We start from the raw sequence: 18,847 nt of genomic DNA, 5'->3' as shown, positions 1-18,847 counted from the left end.
AAATGTGTTCTCTCTCCATTAAATGGAACTTTCCCCCTTGGCAATACCCACGGTCTGAACAAAGCTTAAGGAGTAAAAAGAAACCCTTAGCATCTGTGTGGGCTGGGAATGTAAGTCAGTGGGTGGATTCTGAACATTGCTAAAGTGATTGGGGGAAAAAACATGTTTATTTGTTAAAATGGAAACACTCAGTAATGACAGGGAGCTGAAATATTCAGACAAAACTGTAATGGAGCCCAGAGGACTTCGGCTTAGTTCTCATGAAACAAAATTGCTCCTTATGAAATAGCATACATGTTTTCATAATTCTTTTCATTAAACAATAATCTAAACAAATACATAGATAAATAAGTAGACATATTCCTTTTGTCTGCTTGTTTATCCAATTAGGCAAGACACATATCTCTACTTACATTAGTTGCCTGGAGCATTATAAACAAAGCCATCACCAAGGTAACCTGATGGTGTTCTAAGTTGTGAATGACACGAATTTTAAACTAAAAGCAGCTAAAAGAGCCTTAGTGACATGGGATTCAAAAAACATTTTGCCCCAGATTTTTAAAAACATGTTTTCAAGTGTACCAAACTTACTGTTTGGTTAAGCCATTTCCAATCAAATGTGATGTCCTTCCACAGGTCAGGGCTGTTACTCACCCAAGGAGAACATTTGAGTAACTGCAGAGCACCCTGGTGATTTGTTCAAGAGCATGAATGAGATTTACTAAGAACACAATTCAGGGTACTACTTTCCTTCAGATGAGACTATCACATGCCACGTTACTCTGGTATCAAAGAGGCATACAACTCAAGTCTTCCCACGTGCTAGCTGGATTTTATCAAACTGAAAAATCATTTTAGTCTGTAATTTTTAAAACTGGAGGAAGAGCTCAAGTGTTTCTTTGACTTCAAATCTATGTTCATGTGATTGACTCAAAGGCTGCTGTTCTTTTTTTTTTTTTTTTTTTTTTTTGAGACGGAGTCTCGCTCTGTCGCCCAGGCTGGAGTGCAGTGGCCGGATCTCAGCTCACTGCAAGCTCCGCCTCCCGGGTTTATGCCATTCTCCTGCCTCAGCCTCCCGAGTAGCTGGGACTACAGACGCCCGCCACCTCGCCCGGCTAGTTTTTTGTATTTTTAGTAGAGACAGGGTTTCACCGTGTTAGCCAGGATGGTCTCCATCTCCTGACCTCGTGATCCGCCCGTCTCGGCCTCCCAAAGTGCTGGGATTACAGGCTTGAGCCACCGCGCCTGGCCAGGCTGCTGTTCTTAATGTAAAGCTGGTGTCACTTCATGCGACTGTAGTGCACAGCTCTGTCATCATGGTCTTAGTATCTGTGCAAATTCAACTACGAAACACAAGCCTTTCTATATAAAGAGGAAGATTTTCCTTCTTTAAACTGATTTCAAGCATGAATCGGTAAACAGTAGCATAAAATTTTTGCTAGACTGTTACATTCTCAAATGAAACAAAATAATGGACAATAGATAAAGACTAGAAGCAATGGCTTTCATTAAAATGGCCTCTAGACACTGTGTCTACGTTTCATTTAATTTGACAATAGCTTTTATTTATTGACCAGCACTGAGCCAACAGCATTGTATACATTATATCTAATGTACCTAAAACTATATTAAATAACATGAAAATTTAAGCTTTCTTCAGGGTAAGGCCTAAAATAATCAGCCACTACACATGACCCAGTTAGTTAGAATCTGGAGCACTGAATTCTAGAGACCTCTTTCTTATAGGGAATGAAGGCTGTTCCATGAGATTAACTTCTCCTTTCTTTTTTATTTTATTTTATTTTATTATTTATTTATTTTTATTATTACACTTTAAGTTCTAGGGTACATGTGCACAATGTGCAGGTTTGTTACATATGTATACATGTGCCATGTTGGTGTGCTACCATTTGACCCAGCCATCCCATTACTGGGTATATACCCAAAGGATTATAAATCATGCTGCTATAAAGACACATGCACACATATGTTTATTGAAGCACTATTCACAATAGCAAAGACTTGGAACCAACCCAAATGTCCATCAGTGAGACTGGATTAAGAAAATGTGGCACACATACAACTTCTCCTTTCTTAAGCATCACTGCCTCTGGGTTGAATTTCAATGTGCTCAGCTTAGCCAAACAATGGTATTATCCTCTTATTAGTTAAAACATAATACAGAACTATCTTACATTTCTTTTCACTACTGCCAGACCATCATCCCTGACCAAGTCCTATATTTATAATGGAAGCCAAAAATAAAGCTTGAACCATAGACACACAAAGCTAAGCACCATTTGTACCGAGAAGCCACATGGGGAGTCGAGAGTTTAAACACTGTGCCATTTATCAGAATGGACCCCTAGCCAGGCTTCATGTAAGGAGTAGCATAGTGAAAATGAAAACATTCCAGCTTCATGCTTCTTCTCATAATTTGGCTAGCATCTGTTATTTCTGAACCAACAATAATATTATTGCCCTTATCCTACATACCAATAAATGTGAAATAGCATTATTGGCCAGTTTGAAACAATAATAAATATATTTTGGTGTTTTCTTGAAATATGTTGACATAATTAAGAGGAAGAGCTGCACATTTGCCACACGGCCAATCTGCAAATATTTTAATGTTTGTTTTAAGTCATAAGAGCTTGCCAAACTGGTTTTTGGAATTAAAGACTGTTATTTATAAAGAAATTATTCAGTTACCTAATTCAAGCTCACCATGGTTTCCACTACGTTTTAAATTATGTTATATGCCATAATCTGTTAAATTAGTATAAGTAACTAGAGTAAAACTTTATCATATCATTCCATGGACTTAATGTCATTGCCTCATATTTGAAAATACCAACTAAACACTTATAAACTGAACACAATGTCATTACCACAGAGTAACTTCTTCCATTTGGCATTTAATGGGATAGTCTCCTACAAATATTGTGAAAACATTTTCTCATGTGCTATTGGTAATAGACAAACAATACTGCAAATGGTTCCATTATCACTTTGTAAGATTTGCTAAGCCCCACGAACGAAGATTCATTGGGACTAACACAACTTAATACATCAAAAGTGCTCCTAGTGAGAATTGATGAAATACATGAATTGTAGGATGTGTTCCTTTAAAGAGCAATTCCAGTTATAAACCGTAATGTAAATGAAGTGTTGGCAAAGGAGGTTATTGGAAAAGGCTTGCTTCGGTAAAGGACCATGAATATTTGGTAATTAGCATGTTCAGTAATTTGATATGAAATGTGATTTTTAACTTCATAAAAAATGTGTTATTTACAGTGTTAATTTATTCAATACACCTTTTTTCCCCCAACAGGTCAAGAAAAAACCTTCAACTTGGATCCAACATAAACGATGACAAGTTTCAAAGAAGTGGTAGCTAAATTAATGAAAAATGTTATGCAAAATGCTTTTTAATGTAGTTAAAATGTATGAGTTTTAAAACATGTATCAATCTATAATTACGACACCAATCTCTTAACTACTTAATATTTTATTGTTCTACTTGAACAAACACACCTGTACAGCCAGTTTTTCCTTTTTTGCCAGAATAGCCCATATCACAGTGGCAGATAAATGAGCCTTTCGTGTTTTCACAGGTTCCACTTAGGCAGATATTTGGATTCAGGTCACACTCATTGACATCTGTAAAACATAGATATTATTAATACATGTAGCTATTTGATATCATTGCGTACTTTCCCCCCGAGATAAAATAACTATGACAAAAAAATTAGAAAAGGTAAAATGCTCTCACTCAGAAAAACACTGTTAAATTTTAGAGGCCAATTTACATTTGCGCTTCATTCTTTACATTGTAAGCTCATCATTCACACTGGCTTTCATCTGGCCCATAAGCAGCCGGCCAGGTAATCAAACAAACGGATGGACTCTGTGCTGAGTTTAGAGCTCGTTTATGTGACAGTCTAGAAAACTTTTTAGAACAGCATACTTTGTTGCAGGATGAAAAGTTTAATTCAGTCTGCATGATGCTAATAATTTAGTTTTCATATTTCGAAAGAAAGGATAGATGAACTGGTTGCCTTAGTGTAAGCAGTTAAGGATTTCACTTCTTTTCCAAATTAAAAATTATTTATTTTTTATGCATTCATTTTAATTTCTAGGACTTCCAAAATTTTCAGCAAAGGCTTTCAGAAGATAAATGTGATAAAAATTTAAATATAATCAATACTAGAGTCTTGCTTCTGGCCAAGATAGAATAACAGGGATTAAAATTGCATTCTCAAATGAAACAACCAAAAAGTGGACAACAGATACTTTTAAAAATGGTTTTCTAGACATCGGACATTAGGCCACAAAGGACAGTGATCCCTGAGAGAAAGAAAACAAACAAGGTGAATTCTACAATTGCCCCAGATTACTGAAGAGGGGAGTTTTAACTCCATGGCATAAGGAGGGGGTACCAGATGGAACCAGGCAGTGTCCCTGAGTTGAGGAGATGAATCTGGGTATCTGGAAGGCTGAGGTAGTTAGGGTTCACAGGGCAGAGTAAAGGACAGGAGAGAGAGCTACACAGAAGAAAGCAATGCCAGAGACCTGCCAAGAGTCTTCCTCAAGCATTCAGATGAGTAGTGACCAGAGCACATTCATGTAAAGAAACAAATTACTCAAGGCTGGGGAAAGCACTACCCAAGAAAATGAGAGGGAAGAATCCTCAAAGTTCACAGGGGGTCTGGAATTGTGCCTGTTCCCACTAGTCAGACTGGAAAACCTCATAATTCACAGGGAATCGGGTAGAATATCCAGAAGGGTCTTACTTCACTAACAGAGCAAAATTACCCCCTAGACTAACATAGCTTAAAAGCTTAAAAGCAAGACTTTGAAAGGGATCTATGTGTTTCCAAGTAATTTATACCTCAGAACAAAGTTCAAAAATATTTCTAGGAATACAAAAATATCTAGCACTCAGCAAGACAAAATTTACAATATCTGGCATCCAATCAAAAATTACCAGTCACTCAAGGAAGCAGGAAAATATGACCTAAAATAAGGAAGAAATTCAATTTATTCAAATGACCCAGAACTAATGCAGATGATAGAATTAGGAGACAAATACACTAAAAGTTACTATAACTGCATTCTGTGTGTTCAAACAGCTAGAGGAATTATTGAACTTATTATGCAGAGACCCAGAAGATATGAAAAAATACCCAAGTCGAACTTTTAGAGGTGAAAACTACAACATCTGAGATGAAAAATACACTGTACGTGAGGAAAGTCAGATTAGATATCATAGAAAAAAAGTTTATCAAACTTGAAGGCAGAACAATAGAAACTACACAAAACAAATAGATCAGTTCTAAAGTTTACTGCATTCTTGTCAGAGGTCAATTTTGTTTGCCTTTAGTCAAGCATTTAAAAAGCCTACACTCTAATCACAACAGAATGAGGGTTAAGTGGACAAAAGTAACGGAGAGGCATAAAAGAAATGTGCATCTGGAGCTGACAAATGGTCAGTCAGTCCACACAACATAGCTGACAAGAGTACCATTTAATAGTCACAAGAAAGCTCTCTTTGGAATGCTGGTTAAAATATGAGTATTGTGCTCCTAAATAGCCTTACTTTTCCTATGGAATCTTTCTATCAATAACCCAAACGAACTTTATGTAATTTAACAGTGCTTATAACTAACAAGACAACATGAAACATTCTGTTTTCTTTGCTTACCGACACAAGTCTTCATGTCTTCAGATGCCATGAATCCATCATAACACAAGCACCTGTACTCTCCAGGGATATTTGTGCACTGACCACCATCACAGATATTGGGATTATCTTCACACTCATCGATGTCTGCAAAGAATGAAACCAACAACCACAGGTTGTTGATATTGGTTCCATTATTCATGGAGAAAACATTAACTGACCCAAGCCAAATAAACTTAGCCTACTAGCATAAGACTATTAACACTCAAATCCAAATGAAGCTTTGCATAAATTAGTCCATTGGGTTATCCTTGGTAAAAAAAGGAAAAAATAATTTTCAATATTTATAATATACTGTTCAAGGGCAAGGTCCACACCTGCTTAAAAGGCTTTTATTTAAAATCTTTATCTCATTTAATTTACCATTCAAAAATCATTATAAATCTTATTTTCCTTATTGTCAAATTATAAATGCCTGAAGTCTATCAAGTGTTTTAGCAATATTTTAAGGTAAGAAACACTTGAAATAACCATACCTACTTAGATGCTCTTAGTAATAATATTTACTTTCAACAATTTTTTTTTTTTTTTGAGATGGAGTCTCACTCTGTCACCAGGCTGGAGTGCAATGGCATGATCTTGGCTCACTGCAACCTCCGCCTCCCGGGTTCAAGTGATTCTCCTGCCTCAGCCTCCCGAGTGGCTGGGATTACAGGTGTGTGCTACCACATCCAACTAGTTTTGCATTTTTAGTAGAAATGGGGTTTCACCATGTTGGTCAGGCTGGTCTTGAACTCCCAACCTCAGGTGATCTGCCTGCCTCAGCCTCCCAAAGTACTGGGATTACAGATGTGAGCCACCGTGCCTGGCCTTATTTTCAACAATTTTTATAGCCAAATTTATATCTAGACTTTTAAGGGACATTTTTCTAGGTCAGTAAAATAATTTTGGCTCCTAAATCCAAATTATCTTCTTAAGCCAAGCGAAAATCAAAGCCTATGTTATTACCCACTTTGTTTCTCACCTCTACCTGGCTCACAGCTCTCGCAGCCAGGGTGATACAAAAGGAAGTATAAATTAGACCACTGGTTCTCAAACTTTAGCATGCATCCAAATCATTTGGAGAGCTTGTGAAAACACAAATTACTGAGATCTACCCCAGTAGTTTGTGATGCCGTAGATCTGGAATGGGGCCTGAGATTTTACATTTTTTAACAAGTTCTCAGGTGATGCTGTTGCTGATGGTTCAAGGAATAAACCTGGAGTTGCACTGAATTAGGCCAAAACATCAAAAGTCTGGTCAATGAAGGAAAATGTATTTTATATTCCACTTATTATGTGCCAGGTACTATGGTAAGCTCTGTAAATACTATTTTATGCAGGTAATTTGAACTCCATTTTACAGATGAGGATTCTAATACTAGGTATCTTGATCAAGGTTACAGTTAAAATATATGACAAACAAGGGTTTGAACTCAAGCCTGCTTGACTCCAAAGCCTAGGCCCTAAACTACTTTACTTAGGAACCTACTGACAGATTCAACATGAGGCTAGAACCTACTCACCGGTGCATGATCTCTGGTCAGGCATTAGTGCAAATCCCGGCTGACAGCTACATTCATAGCTGCCTTCAGAGTTTGTGCAGAAGGTTTCACAACCACCATTCATTATGCTGCATTCATCAATGTCTAAGAGAAATGAAAATAAAATCACCTTCTGGTATGGTTTGGATGTCTGTCCCCTCCAATACTCACGTTGAAATTTAATTGCCATTGTAACACTATTGAAGAGGCAGGACCTTTAAAAGAGGCAATCATCCTATGAGGGCTCTACCCTCATGGTGGGATCGGTGCTGTAATAAAAGAGCAAGTTCAGCTCCCTCTTGCTCTCTTTCACCTTCATGCTCTCTGCCATGGGATAATGTAGGAAGAAGGACCATGCAGAATCCTGGCATCTTGATATTGGATTTCCCACCCTCCAGAACTGTGAACTAATAATTTCTGTTCATTATAAATTACCCAGTTTCAGGTATTCTGTTCTAGTATCACAAAAATGGGTTAACACACCTCCCTCTGTGTTTATGGGCATGGCACATTTTTAAAGTTTCCAGGCATAGGTCAAAAAAAGGGGGAAAAGCACTTTTTAGGGCAACTGGCAGTCACTGTTTGATTCCTTCAACAAACATTAATGACATACCTACTATGTGCTAGAGATGAGAATCTAATAATGAATGGGACAGACACAATCCATGCCTTAGAGATGAGAATCTAATAATGAATGGGACAGACACAATTCATGCCTTCAAAATGATTACACTGCGGCCAGGAGACAGATGAACAATTAATTGCACCATGCATGATGTGCCATTTGCAATGCAGGAGAAGTATTGGGTGCTAGGAGAACACATCTCAGTTATGATAATAGGCACGTGGATGAAATTCTCTTAGCCACAGATTCACTTATAAACTTGAAATTCAGTTTGATTGGCTGAGGTTCCAATCTTTTTCAATAACCTGAGTTGAAGTTCTGAGTTGTCCTGGGCCATGTTTCAGAAAAATTTGGGCTGATTTATGGTTTTGGGTGGAAACCATGTGAGACTTGGCAGTTCCACATGGTGTACACCCCAAACCAGGCAAAAACTGGCAGTTTCTACAAAGTTTCACTTTGACTCGGGGCACAATAAAGCCACAGGACTGTCTGTGCCACTCTTCACAGCACGACTAAACCTACAGAGGGCTGACCACAAAGCAAAATTCTTGTCCCACAAAAACCCATCTTTAAGGAGTGCCAGGCATAGCCTCAACTGCAGTGTAAGATATGAACATTCCATGATCTTCTTTCCAATAGCTATTTTTTGAAATCTTTTAGCCGATCTAAACCGCCTAAGGGCAGAGATTTCACCTCAGCTTTTTTGTCTTTTCCACAGCACTCACCGTGTTTACTTTATTTCAGGTGGTCAGTTACCATTTGTTAATGTGCATTGGTATGCGTGTGCGTAGACAAAGCACATGCTACTACTGTTCCCCATCCCAACGGCATGGGTCAAATTATGCTTATTAGAGCTAAAACATCCCATGTCCTTCATTTAACTGGCTCTTTAAACAGACAATGGAGATGAGATCCAAAGATCGTGAGCCACTATAAAAAGAATATTGCAGGGAAACAAGAAAGATAAGTAAAAGTAGTGATGAAAACAAAACTCAGAGTACACTGAGTGTTTTAGGAAGAGATGAAATAAAATAAAATAAAATAAAATATAGAACTTACCAACACAAAATAGCCTATCGGGAGTTGAATGGTAGCCAGGGTTGCAGGTACACTGATACTTCCCTATGAGGTTCACGCAGCGGCCATTGGGGCACAGGTGCGCACTCAGCTCACACTCATTGATGTCTATTGGGAAAGTAAGAAGAACAAACACCCAAACATAAGCTTCCGACTCCGGCAGCGATGTCGTTCAAACAACTGACCTCAAGTCAATGGTGTGAAAGTCTCCCTCCTTACCGATACATGCGGAGATGTTGGGGGACAGCTGATGGCCAGGCGGGCATTCACAGCGGTAACTTCCCTCTGTGTTATGGCAAACGCCACCTCGGCACAGGAGAGGATCTCTCTGACACTCATCGATATCTGCGAAATGGAAATGACCACGTGAAAGGTGGAGGCCTCATCTCCTCTACCAGACCAGAGCACCCCCTCCCCCGCCCGTTGCTGGGTGTCCATCTTGACCTCCTTGTCTCAAGGTGGGACAACTCTCTGGTGCTACTCATACACCAGAGCTTCCTGCAGGATCAGACTAAAGCCAAAATGTAGCCAAACTCTTGGTTTATTTTCTCCTCCTGCACTACCCTGCTTTCCTCACTTCCTGACAAGCACCTTCTGAGAGAACTTGCTCACAGAAAGAAATAACACGTTTGCAAGAATCTCCATTTCAAACTTTGTTTCTAGGAAACCAGACCTAAAGCAACGAGCTTATCAATTGCCTATTCTAGAAGTGTTGGACAGACATCCTGTAAAGGGAACTCTACTACAGCTTCTGTTTCAATTGTCCTCTCTTCCCCCTGGGTATCCATTCTAGGTGTTAAAAGGTGTTAAACTCACTTCTCAAGGACCCACAACTGGTCTCCACCATCACCCACAAACCCACAGCATGAATTCCCTCATTCTTTCTACCTCAGTCTCCCTCTGTTGCAGACTGATTCCTAACTCACTGGTCTGGAGCCCAGTGCATTGGGGCAGCAGGAAGAACCTGGGACATAGGCTACAAGCCATCAAAGCTTCATGGAATCCTTCTCTTTCTGTGTTGATCAAATGATTCCAAACTTACCCATGCAGTTCTTCATCATCATGAATCCACTTTCATAGCCTTCGTCACACTTGCATTCGAAGTCACCAGGGGTGTTCACACACTGGCCTCTGCCACAGAGGTCAGGAGATATGCGGCATTCGTCAATGTCTGCACGAAAACAGCAAGTGGCAGCACATGAGTCTCAGGACAGCCTTACCTCTTGCGGCAATATGTTAAAGATAAAGAGTTTTAAAGGACGTCCCCCCTCCTGACCCTTGAGGCTCATTCACTGACCTGTGCAGTTCCTTTCTTCGGAATCCAGAGCAAAGCCGCTGTCACACCTGCACTTAAAGCTGCCGATGGTGTTTCTGCACTTGCCGTGGGTGCAGAGGCTGGGAATCATCTTGCACTCATTGATATCTTCAAGAATAAGAACACGTGGGGCAAAATAAGTTGATGAGCAACCAGTCAGGAGGTCTCAGTGCCCACCATTTTAAATCCTGAAGGTTGGAAGTTCTTGATTTAAGGTCTTGGCAATACACATTTCAAAGAATGTGTGATGATCCATGAGATACATGACTTTGTAAACATTTCTAGCCTTTTAAATTTCTACATTTTATAAAGCCTTGTTAAAGCAGCAAAGAATGTGTCTATTCAGACTTCTAGGGCCCAGCACACTGCCTGATACATAGTGAATATTTAACCACTACTTGCTGAATGAATAGATAATATGTTCTAAACCACTAGTATCTATATTTAAAGCACATAGAACATTATTAGAATATATTATCCTACAGCTATCAATTGACTGTGTAGCAGAATGACATATTCACTTAATACTGTTTGGTGCTTTTTTGGATATGCCAAAAAAAATTTCAAAGATATAATTTATAATTTAAATTATTTGCCAATAATTTGAACAATTTAGAAATATTTTCTCAATGTTATCTTAAGTCTTCTTTCTTTCTTTCTTTTCTCTCTCTCTCTCTTTCTCTCTTTCTTTCTTTCTTTTTTTCAGACAGGATCTGCTCTGTCATCCATGCTGGAGTGTAGTGGTGTACTTGGTTCACTGCAACCTCTACCTCCTGGATTCAAGCAATTCTTGTGCCTCAGCCACCTGAGTAGCAAGGATTACAGGTGTGCACCACCATGCCTAGCTTTTTTTTTTTTTTTTTTTTTTTTTGTAGACGTGGGGTTTCACCATGTTGCCCAGACTGGTCTTGAACTCCTGGACTCAAGTAATCTGCCCACCTTGGCCTCCCAAAGTGCTGGGATTATAGGCATGAACCACCGTGTCCAGCTCAAGATCTCATTAACATAATTTAAAGAGTTTCTTGTAGACTAGAAGACTCTGCATACATGTAACATGTGACTTGAGTTTCCTAACACAGGGGCCTTTTTCCAAAACAAGACCAAACACTTAAGAAATATGCAAGTTCATTTCTACATGTGAGACAGAACTGGGAGATTAAATCTCCAGAACACCAGGTCCTTCTTCAGCAATGAATTACCACAGCCTTTGGAAGCAAATTAAAAGTTCCTTTGAATTTACATAACCGACATTTAAGAGGGCCATGTAGAAACTACCTCTCCATACAGAACAATTTTAACCCCCAGGACTTCCTGGACCAAACAGTTAAAAAAAAAAGTTCATACTTTTCTAAACAAAGATAATTATATAATTCAGAAAGCAAAAAGTGCATGCTGGGATGATCAAGTAGAGTGCTGAGATCATGAAAATGCATCCTGTTGGTCTAAAGAGGAAGGCAATTGGCCATGGAAAACATAACACTGTACCTTTGAAGAAAGGCTTTCCATTTGTAATTTCTTTTGTGGCAAATCCGGGTCCTCTGGGACACAGCTCCTCGTACTCAGGAGTATTTCTCATGGGACACTCCTCGCATTCCTCAGTACCCCAGGCTGCCCCAACGGAGCAGCAGCAGGCATCCATGCGGTGGCGGCCAGCAATAGGCAGGGTGCACTCCTCGTCCTCATACCTCAGGAAGCAGGTTTCCAGGCGGATATCTGTCAGAGGGAACCAAGGGAGGTTAAATAGAGCTACACGGCTTCCACTGCCCCAAATTGCCAACACTCTGTTAGGCAAAGTACTGCACACGTAATAATTTGCTGTATACTTATTGACTGGAATTAATTTTATTCCTCAAAAAAACAAAACAAAACAAAACAAAAAAACCCCAGGCTCTGGGGTAGGTATCCTCGCCTAATAAAGACTCTCTTTGTCAGCCCATGTTTGTACTTCCTATTTCTGAAAAGTTCCCTTTCAACGTTAGGTGTTTTCTGATAATTCTACATAAGGAATGGTATTCTGAGAGATCCCACAAGGCTCTTTCAGGAGATGTTTTCTCCTGTATAGAAATTCCTATCACCGATGCATGCACGCCATGATGCCTTGGCATATCCTCCACAGCTAAAGGCCAGCTGTACTCTTTATTGTTGGAGAATGTTTGCCCTAGTGCAATCACCTTTTCCTCAGACCCACTTCATTTTTGGAAAGGTGGAATGGTGAACTCTGCAAAGAGGACCGTCTTACTTGAGATTGAAGAGAAAAATGCAAAGAAAAGCCATTGACTTTTCTTCTCAAATATTTCTTTCACCTCAACACGTGCTTATGGGCACATTCTTCAAGATACATGTGGGATTCCTCTAGCCCCAAACCCAAATTCATGGGTTATGAAGAAGAATAGAAAGCCTAGCCAAGCAGAGGTCAGAAGAGCTGGATTTCGGTCCTGTTCTGTAACCCAGTGGATTGTCCTCAATAAATTATCCTAAACCTGAATTTCCACATCTGTTATAGGATGTTGCACTCACCTCTCTTAAGGTTCTGTGAAGCCCAAATGAGATTATACATCTGAAAGTAATGAAGTGTAACTGAAACGTGAGATGTATTCTCCTTCTCTTTCTCCTTCACGATGGGGCCATTAACAATTTAACTAACTCCCTGGGTTTCCTCTAACGTTAGAAAGTTTTTGAAGTGTTCTGGGCAGCTTTATATTCAGGCTGCCCATATTAAGATAAATTATTTTAAAATGAATCCAAAATTAAACACTGAAGCATCTTTCTACTGAAGAACCTAGAAGGAGATTCTCATTAAATACCGATTCCTCCTAAACAAAGAAACTAAGACTCAGAATACCATTAACTGACATCCTTAATTACAAAAATACTTTTGGCTTTGAAATCCCGCTTCCATTCCATATTATTTATTTATACTATAAACTATAAAGTTCAATATTTAAAGGTTTGTTCATTCTAATTGGTAAGTGATCAAAATCCTTCACTGTATACCACCTTTTAAACTACCTACAGTAGTCTTCACTGAGCGTGCACTTCAGAGTAATGTGGTTTCAGATGTGAAATACAGGTAAGCATCATTTCCAGAGTCATGGACTCAGAGACCAGTGATCCAAGGGATATACTCTAGGCAGAGGCAGAGGCCATAGTAGTAACATCAGAATAAGTCTGCCAGACCTTAGATGCATGACTGTGGGATCTCAAACTTGCTGCTATCACGAGCCCATAGGGACTTAGGACATACAGTTCTAAGGATTAAGGATTCTCAGGGTTGGGGTGAGACAATTTGGCTTGAGGAACCCACTTGGGCTCTAACAGTTTGCATAGAGTATCCCACTATGACTAGCAGTGATACCTGCCCTGGGCTTTCTCAGGTTCATTTTTCAGGGGAGTGGCATCTTCACTCCTGATATCCACAGGTATTTCTGCAAGGACCTGTCCTTTTGGCCAATGTCAGGATATGCTTAGAAGACATGGGCTACAGTTTCCAAATACGTGCAAATATTGTTCTTTTCTCCACCACTCAGCTTGTATTTGATAGTTCATGGCATATGGGGCCGATTTAAGAGTTCTGGAAAAGTAACTGTGATGCCAGTGATTTAAGGAATAGCTGCATATCAACAAAAACTACAGTTGCTCCTCACTATTTGAAAGACTGTCAACGGAGCGGCCATGGACCCTAGCGGACATGCTGAATTTCGGAGTGTGTGTCTGCACCTGAAGCTAAGTGCTCAGCTATATCTTGTTAACTGCAGTTTTAATAATCTTTAGTACATTATTATTAGAAAAATAATGAGCTCAGTATTTACCAAGACAGATCCTTCCTGTGGCATCCAAAGTCATTCCACTGGGACACTGACACTTGAATGACCCCCTAGTGTTAACACACAGGCCATTTTTGCACACTCCTGGGAACACTTCACATTCATCTATATCTAAAAAGAAAAAAAAGCATAAAGTTAATATATCTTTATAATATCATTCTACCTTATTCTACTCATGGAGTCATAATTATTCCCCATTTTGAACCTAGTAAGTTGATAAAACTAGTTTGCCTACAAATAGTTCGTGTAGAATTTCTAGGGTCCCTGAATAGCAACCAGAATGAGCCCACCTATTACTAAAGATGTAAGAGTTTCTCCACTGGTTTCAGGGAGTAACTTTTGAGTTGCAGAGACAGGTAGCTGGTGTGAGTTCTTGGAGATAGCTCTGGTAGCTGTGGACATTTCGGGTAAGGTTCCCGGCAATATAATTTGCTTTATGAGACCAGATGTCCGGAAATGAGTAGAGAAGCAAAAACCTGATTTTTCAAACTAGCAAAGAAGAAACAGCTTGAAGGTCAGCATAGAAAAATATCCCACCAAGGAATATGTGGGCCAATGAAGGGTGTCTTTTAAGAAGTGCTGATAAATCACCAGACAATGTACAATCAATTCTAACTCAGCCATGGTCTCAGGCTGTTCTGTCCATGCTTTGGTCTCAGCTTGGGCTGAGGAGAATGAAAAGATACTCATGTTCATTCATTCATCATTCATCCAATCTCTCTCAAATGTATCAGTCCTTCCCAGCTCGCTTAATGGAGAGCAATATGTTCTCTGTACTTAATTTGGAAAAGTATTCACCACCAAGTTAATCAAAAGAAAGGCACTTACTTGTCAATGCCAAAAAAAAAAAAAAAAAAAAAAAAAAAAAGGCGGGGGGAACATTAGCTAAGAAACTCATATACACTGTGTCTCTATTTAGAAGAAATAACTTTCCACACCAGGAATGTTGAAAAAATATTCTGAATCTTTCCTTGTAAGAGAGATCAATGGGGAGAGGGTGGAATCTACCTTTTTGGGTTTTTTGTTTTGTTTTGGCCACTTGTACAACAAAATATGCTGCTGAGGTCAGATAAGTTATTAACAGCGGGTCTGGACCAGAGAAAGGCCAAAGGATTCAGTCATCATTTGGAAAGCAAGACCTTGGGTGGGGGTTGTAGTGTGCCTCTTTGTTTTAACAGGGAAAAAACTTCATTTCATCCCACATATGGGACTAATTGCTGTTTTTAAAATTTTTCAGCTGCTGTGTCATGTCAGGTTGTGTTAGTCACCATGACCTATGTCTATCTGAAACTCCACGAGAAAGAATCACAGCAAACTGAAGAAACTCCGTGCAGACTTTCAACAAAGAGAAAACAGAATGTGTCCTTCTAAATCATCCATGACTGTGAAACAAACAAACAAAAAATGCCAGGACAAACCAAAGAAACACACATTTTACAGACTCATCAAAAACTTCCTGTTTTTCTCTTCCTGACAGCATTGTGAAAGTGCAGTCTCTCTAAACTGTGATCAACCTAAAACATTTTAAGCTATCCACCCTGTCCTTCGGACATAGCGGTCTGACACTAGCAATAGTATATATACACTTGTGAAATTAACAGCTGTTCTGTTTTGTAGTTCTCATTTTTTTCTTTCTCTGCTGCATATTTCTCCCTGTTAAGTTACATGACAGCTTTATCCAGTCCAAGTTAATACAAACATTCATTATTCACACAAAAATGTATGGTTTATAAGTAATCAGAAATACCTTCACACTGTGTTCCTTTAATTCTTGAGTACCCTTTACCACATATGGGATCTGTAATAAAAAGCGAAAAACAAAACAGAAAATTAATTTGAGATAACAATATCCAGACTTTGCAGTTCTGACATAGTATAAGAAACATGAAAGATGACCTGGAACATGAAGTAGATTGTGTTGCTATAAGTATGAGATAACAAAATGTTTCTGAGATTGCATAGGTGAGGAAGAACAACAATGAAATGTCTCCTCAAATAAAGCTCAATTCCACTAAGATATTCTAAAAGACACAGAAGTACCCTATAGATCATGTTAAAGTGATAGCCAAGAGGGAAACTGAAGGTAGATTTCTCTCTTGCTGTTCACCTGAAAATAGGAATCACACTATAGAATTACTTTAACATGAATATGGAAAACTCGGTCTATAATTTGGAGATCTCATGCCCTCCAGCATTCACATAAATTTATACATTTATATATCTAAACAGTAAATCAGCAAAACCATGAGCAAGGTTCTCAAACCTCAAATTCCCAACAGATTTAGATGTTCACCAGAAATCCTCCTGAAGTTTAGTCATGAATACTGGTTTCTTTACATCAATTAGCTTTTTGAAAGAGAATCTGTACCTATAAAAAGCTCAGAACCCCTAACCACAAGGTTCCAAAGAGAGCCGGTAGGCACTGGTGCTCCAGGGAAGCAACACTAACTAACCACATTACAATGTGGAGATAGAAAATAATAAATTAACAAAATCACATAAAAATTGACACTTCTTATTTCCCATCCAGCAATATGGTTGGGGTCATCAGGATTAAATCTTTCAAAATTCTCATGTGAGCCTAAACGAAGTACTAGGCTTCCCCTTTTTAGGCAAAGACCAGTGGAGTGGTGCAGGAACCACAGCATGGGTTTCTCTTACCAACTTGGCATAGGGTGCACGGGCTTCCCCACGCAGCACCGAGGGAGGAGCAGCACTGGGACTTTAAGGTGGCTCCATTGATGTTGATCTCACACCGCCCATCGATGACAGTCTGCCAGCAAGTTCCCTTGATGGTTTCTGCAGATGAGGGAATAATATTTAATGAATCAATATAAAAATTCAAACATACACCTTGGAATCATAGGAAAAAATAGCATTTGAAACAAAGAATAATGAAGTTTTTAATGTTGTTCATCCATACTTAAACTCTTTTGCAGGAAAAGCTGATATTGAGTATAACAACATTGATAAACATAGAAAAATCATTCTCAGAAAGATACACACCTATGCAGATGGTTTTTGTTGGATCCAAAGTACTTTCAGAAGAACATTCACAAATAAAAGAACCTGGGCTGTTCTTGCAGACTCCATTAATGCAAGGACTTGATTCGCATTCATCGATGTCTGAAACAAAAACAGGTCTACATTACTGCTAAAATTTAGTCTTGGGCCTAAAAGAGTACTTCAACTTTGGCCTCAACTGCTACTACATATCCTTCATCCCACATAGTAAAGCTGGCCTAATAGTTTTTCCTACACTAGATGGAATGCCAAAATAACTCTAGAGTATAGACTAGTACGTCTCTAGAGTATAGAATATGGGACTAGGCTGAACCTTTCTTTTTATTCAGAATATCTGCAGTACATGTGTACGTGATTTCTGAATTAACAGCTCAAGTAGCAGACACATAACATTTTCTTTATCTATTAAATGATGGCAATTAAAATGCCAATTGCAAGTAAATACCATAAGTGGCTTACAAAGTACATACTAGTGCCATTTAGAACCACAGAATTTCAACTAAATTGGCATAACTGTCTAAAATACAGGAGACTCTAACTTAGTCTTACGGTTTTCTGATGGCATTCCAAAAGATAGCAAAGTGCACAGTATAAGAACAAAGATCTGGTTTACCTTCACATGTTTTTAGGTCAGGTTTGTAGATAAATCCTTTGGGGCAGGTACAGACAAAACTTCCAGGAGTATTTCTACATTGTCCATTGTCACAAAGGAGACTGTTCAGTACACATTCGTTAATATCTGGAAAGTCAATGAAAATGAACGCTTAAAAGGGTCCAGACTTTGCCTGTATCTTCTTTGCTCTTTTACATTAGATCTTTAAAGTAATAATGATATGATCGATTCAAGTAAAAAGGCAAAATTCTTGTATCATTAGCTTTTACCTAAACGATCTCATTTTAGGAAAACAGAGGCTTGACCTGGTTTTATTTTATTTTATTTTATGTTTTGAGACAGAGTCTCGCTCTGTCACCCAGGCTGGAGTGCACTGGCGTGATCTCGGCTCACTGCAAGCTCCACCTCCTGGGTTCACACCATTCTCCTGCCTCAGCCTCCCGAGTAGCTGGGACTACAGGCACCCGCCACCAGGCCCAGCTAATTTTTTTGTATTTTTAGTAGAGATGAGGTTTCACCGTGTTCGCCAGGATGGTCTCCATCTCCTGAGCTCGTGATCTGCCTGCCTTGGCCTCCCAAAGTGCTGGGATTATAGGCGTGGGCCACTGCGCCCGGCTGACCTGGTTTTAAACTAAATATCTAAACTGAATATCTACAAAGCCTAAAGTCATTACACTATTTAATTCACTTATTTCTTTAGCAGGAAGAAAATATGGATTTGCTGGAAATCATTATCTTTATATAGTTACATTATATACTTAAATTTATATAATTTAATTCATTTTGTCAAATTAAAAGGATTAACCTTATTGATTTAAAGAACTAAATAAATACTTAAAAAGTATGGTCCATCTTTGACATATGTTAGTTCCAGAATAGGTGTTTCTTCCTTATAATAATTCAAACTGTCTCCAGGTACAATTATAAAGTATAAAGTAATCTGTAGCATTTATGATTGTCATGAAGAATTTAGATTCATGATTCAGGGAACTCAGGAAAACTGCCTGCTTTCAGCTGAATAATATGCCGGTCTGAAGCAAAACCCAACTTTAAGGGTTTAACTTAACAGAGAGTGGGTATTCCTGAAAATAAGCTGTGTT

General features: G+C 38.9%; 1 protein-coding gene and 1 long non-coding RNA gene across 7 annotated transcripts in view; one reads left to right on the top strand and one right to left on the bottom strand.

Moving 5' to 3' along the window:
* Positions 1–11,114, top strand: part of LOC139355439 (uncharacterized) — a 50,586-nt gene extending 39,472 nt beyond the window's left edge. For 4 of the 5 annotated variants that reach the window (XR_011606068.1, XR_011606067.1, XR_011606064.1 and 1 more), the window contains one exon: positions 3,335–3,470. This is a non-coding gene — a long non-coding RNA (uncharacterized lncRNA). Of the gene's footprint in view, positions 1–3,334; positions 3,471–10,992 lie in introns of those variants that run through there. The other variant, XR_011606065.1, reaches the window with a different exon arrangement.
* Positions 1–18,847, bottom strand: part of LOC105490699 (fibrillin 1) — a 237,062-nt gene that overhangs the window by 68,635 nt on the left and 149,580 nt on the right. For both annotated transcript variants that reach the window (XM_011756581.2, XM_011756573.2), the window contains exons 20-32: positions 17,748–17,873; positions 17,117–17,236; positions 16,772–16,909; positions 15,858–15,908; positions 14,096–14,221; positions 11,772–11,999; positions 10,269–10,394; positions 10,014–10,142; positions 9,191–9,316; positions 8,954–9,079; positions 7,252–7,374; positions 5,708–5,833; positions 3,538–3,663 (exon numbers count right to left, since the gene is read on the bottom strand). In XM_011756581.2, coding sequence (XP_011754883.2) covers positions 3,538–3,663; positions 5,708–5,833; positions 7,252–7,374; positions 8,954–9,079; positions 9,191–9,316; positions 10,014–10,142; positions 10,269–10,394; positions 11,772–11,999; positions 14,096–14,221; positions 15,858–15,908; positions 16,772–16,909; positions 17,117–17,236; positions 17,748–17,873 — 1,671 coding nt within the window. The remainder of the gene's footprint in view (positions 1–3,537; positions 3,664–5,707; positions 5,834–7,251; positions 7,375–8,953; positions 9,080–9,190; positions 9,317–10,013; positions 10,143–10,268; positions 10,395–11,771; positions 12,000–14,095; positions 14,222–15,857; positions 15,909–16,771; positions 16,910–17,116; positions 17,237–17,747; positions 17,874–18,847) is intronic.

The sequence above is a fragment of the Macaca nemestrina genome, chromosome 7 (genome assembly GCF_043159975.1).
Source record: "Macaca nemestrina isolate mMacNem1 chromosome 7, mMacNem.hap1, whole genome shotgun sequence".
NCBI lineage: Eukaryota > Metazoa > Chordata > Mammalia > Primates > Cercopithecidae > Macaca > Macaca nemestrina.
Note: the sequence above shows the minus strand (reverse complement) of the source record. Positions and strands in the feature narration are given on the sequence as shown.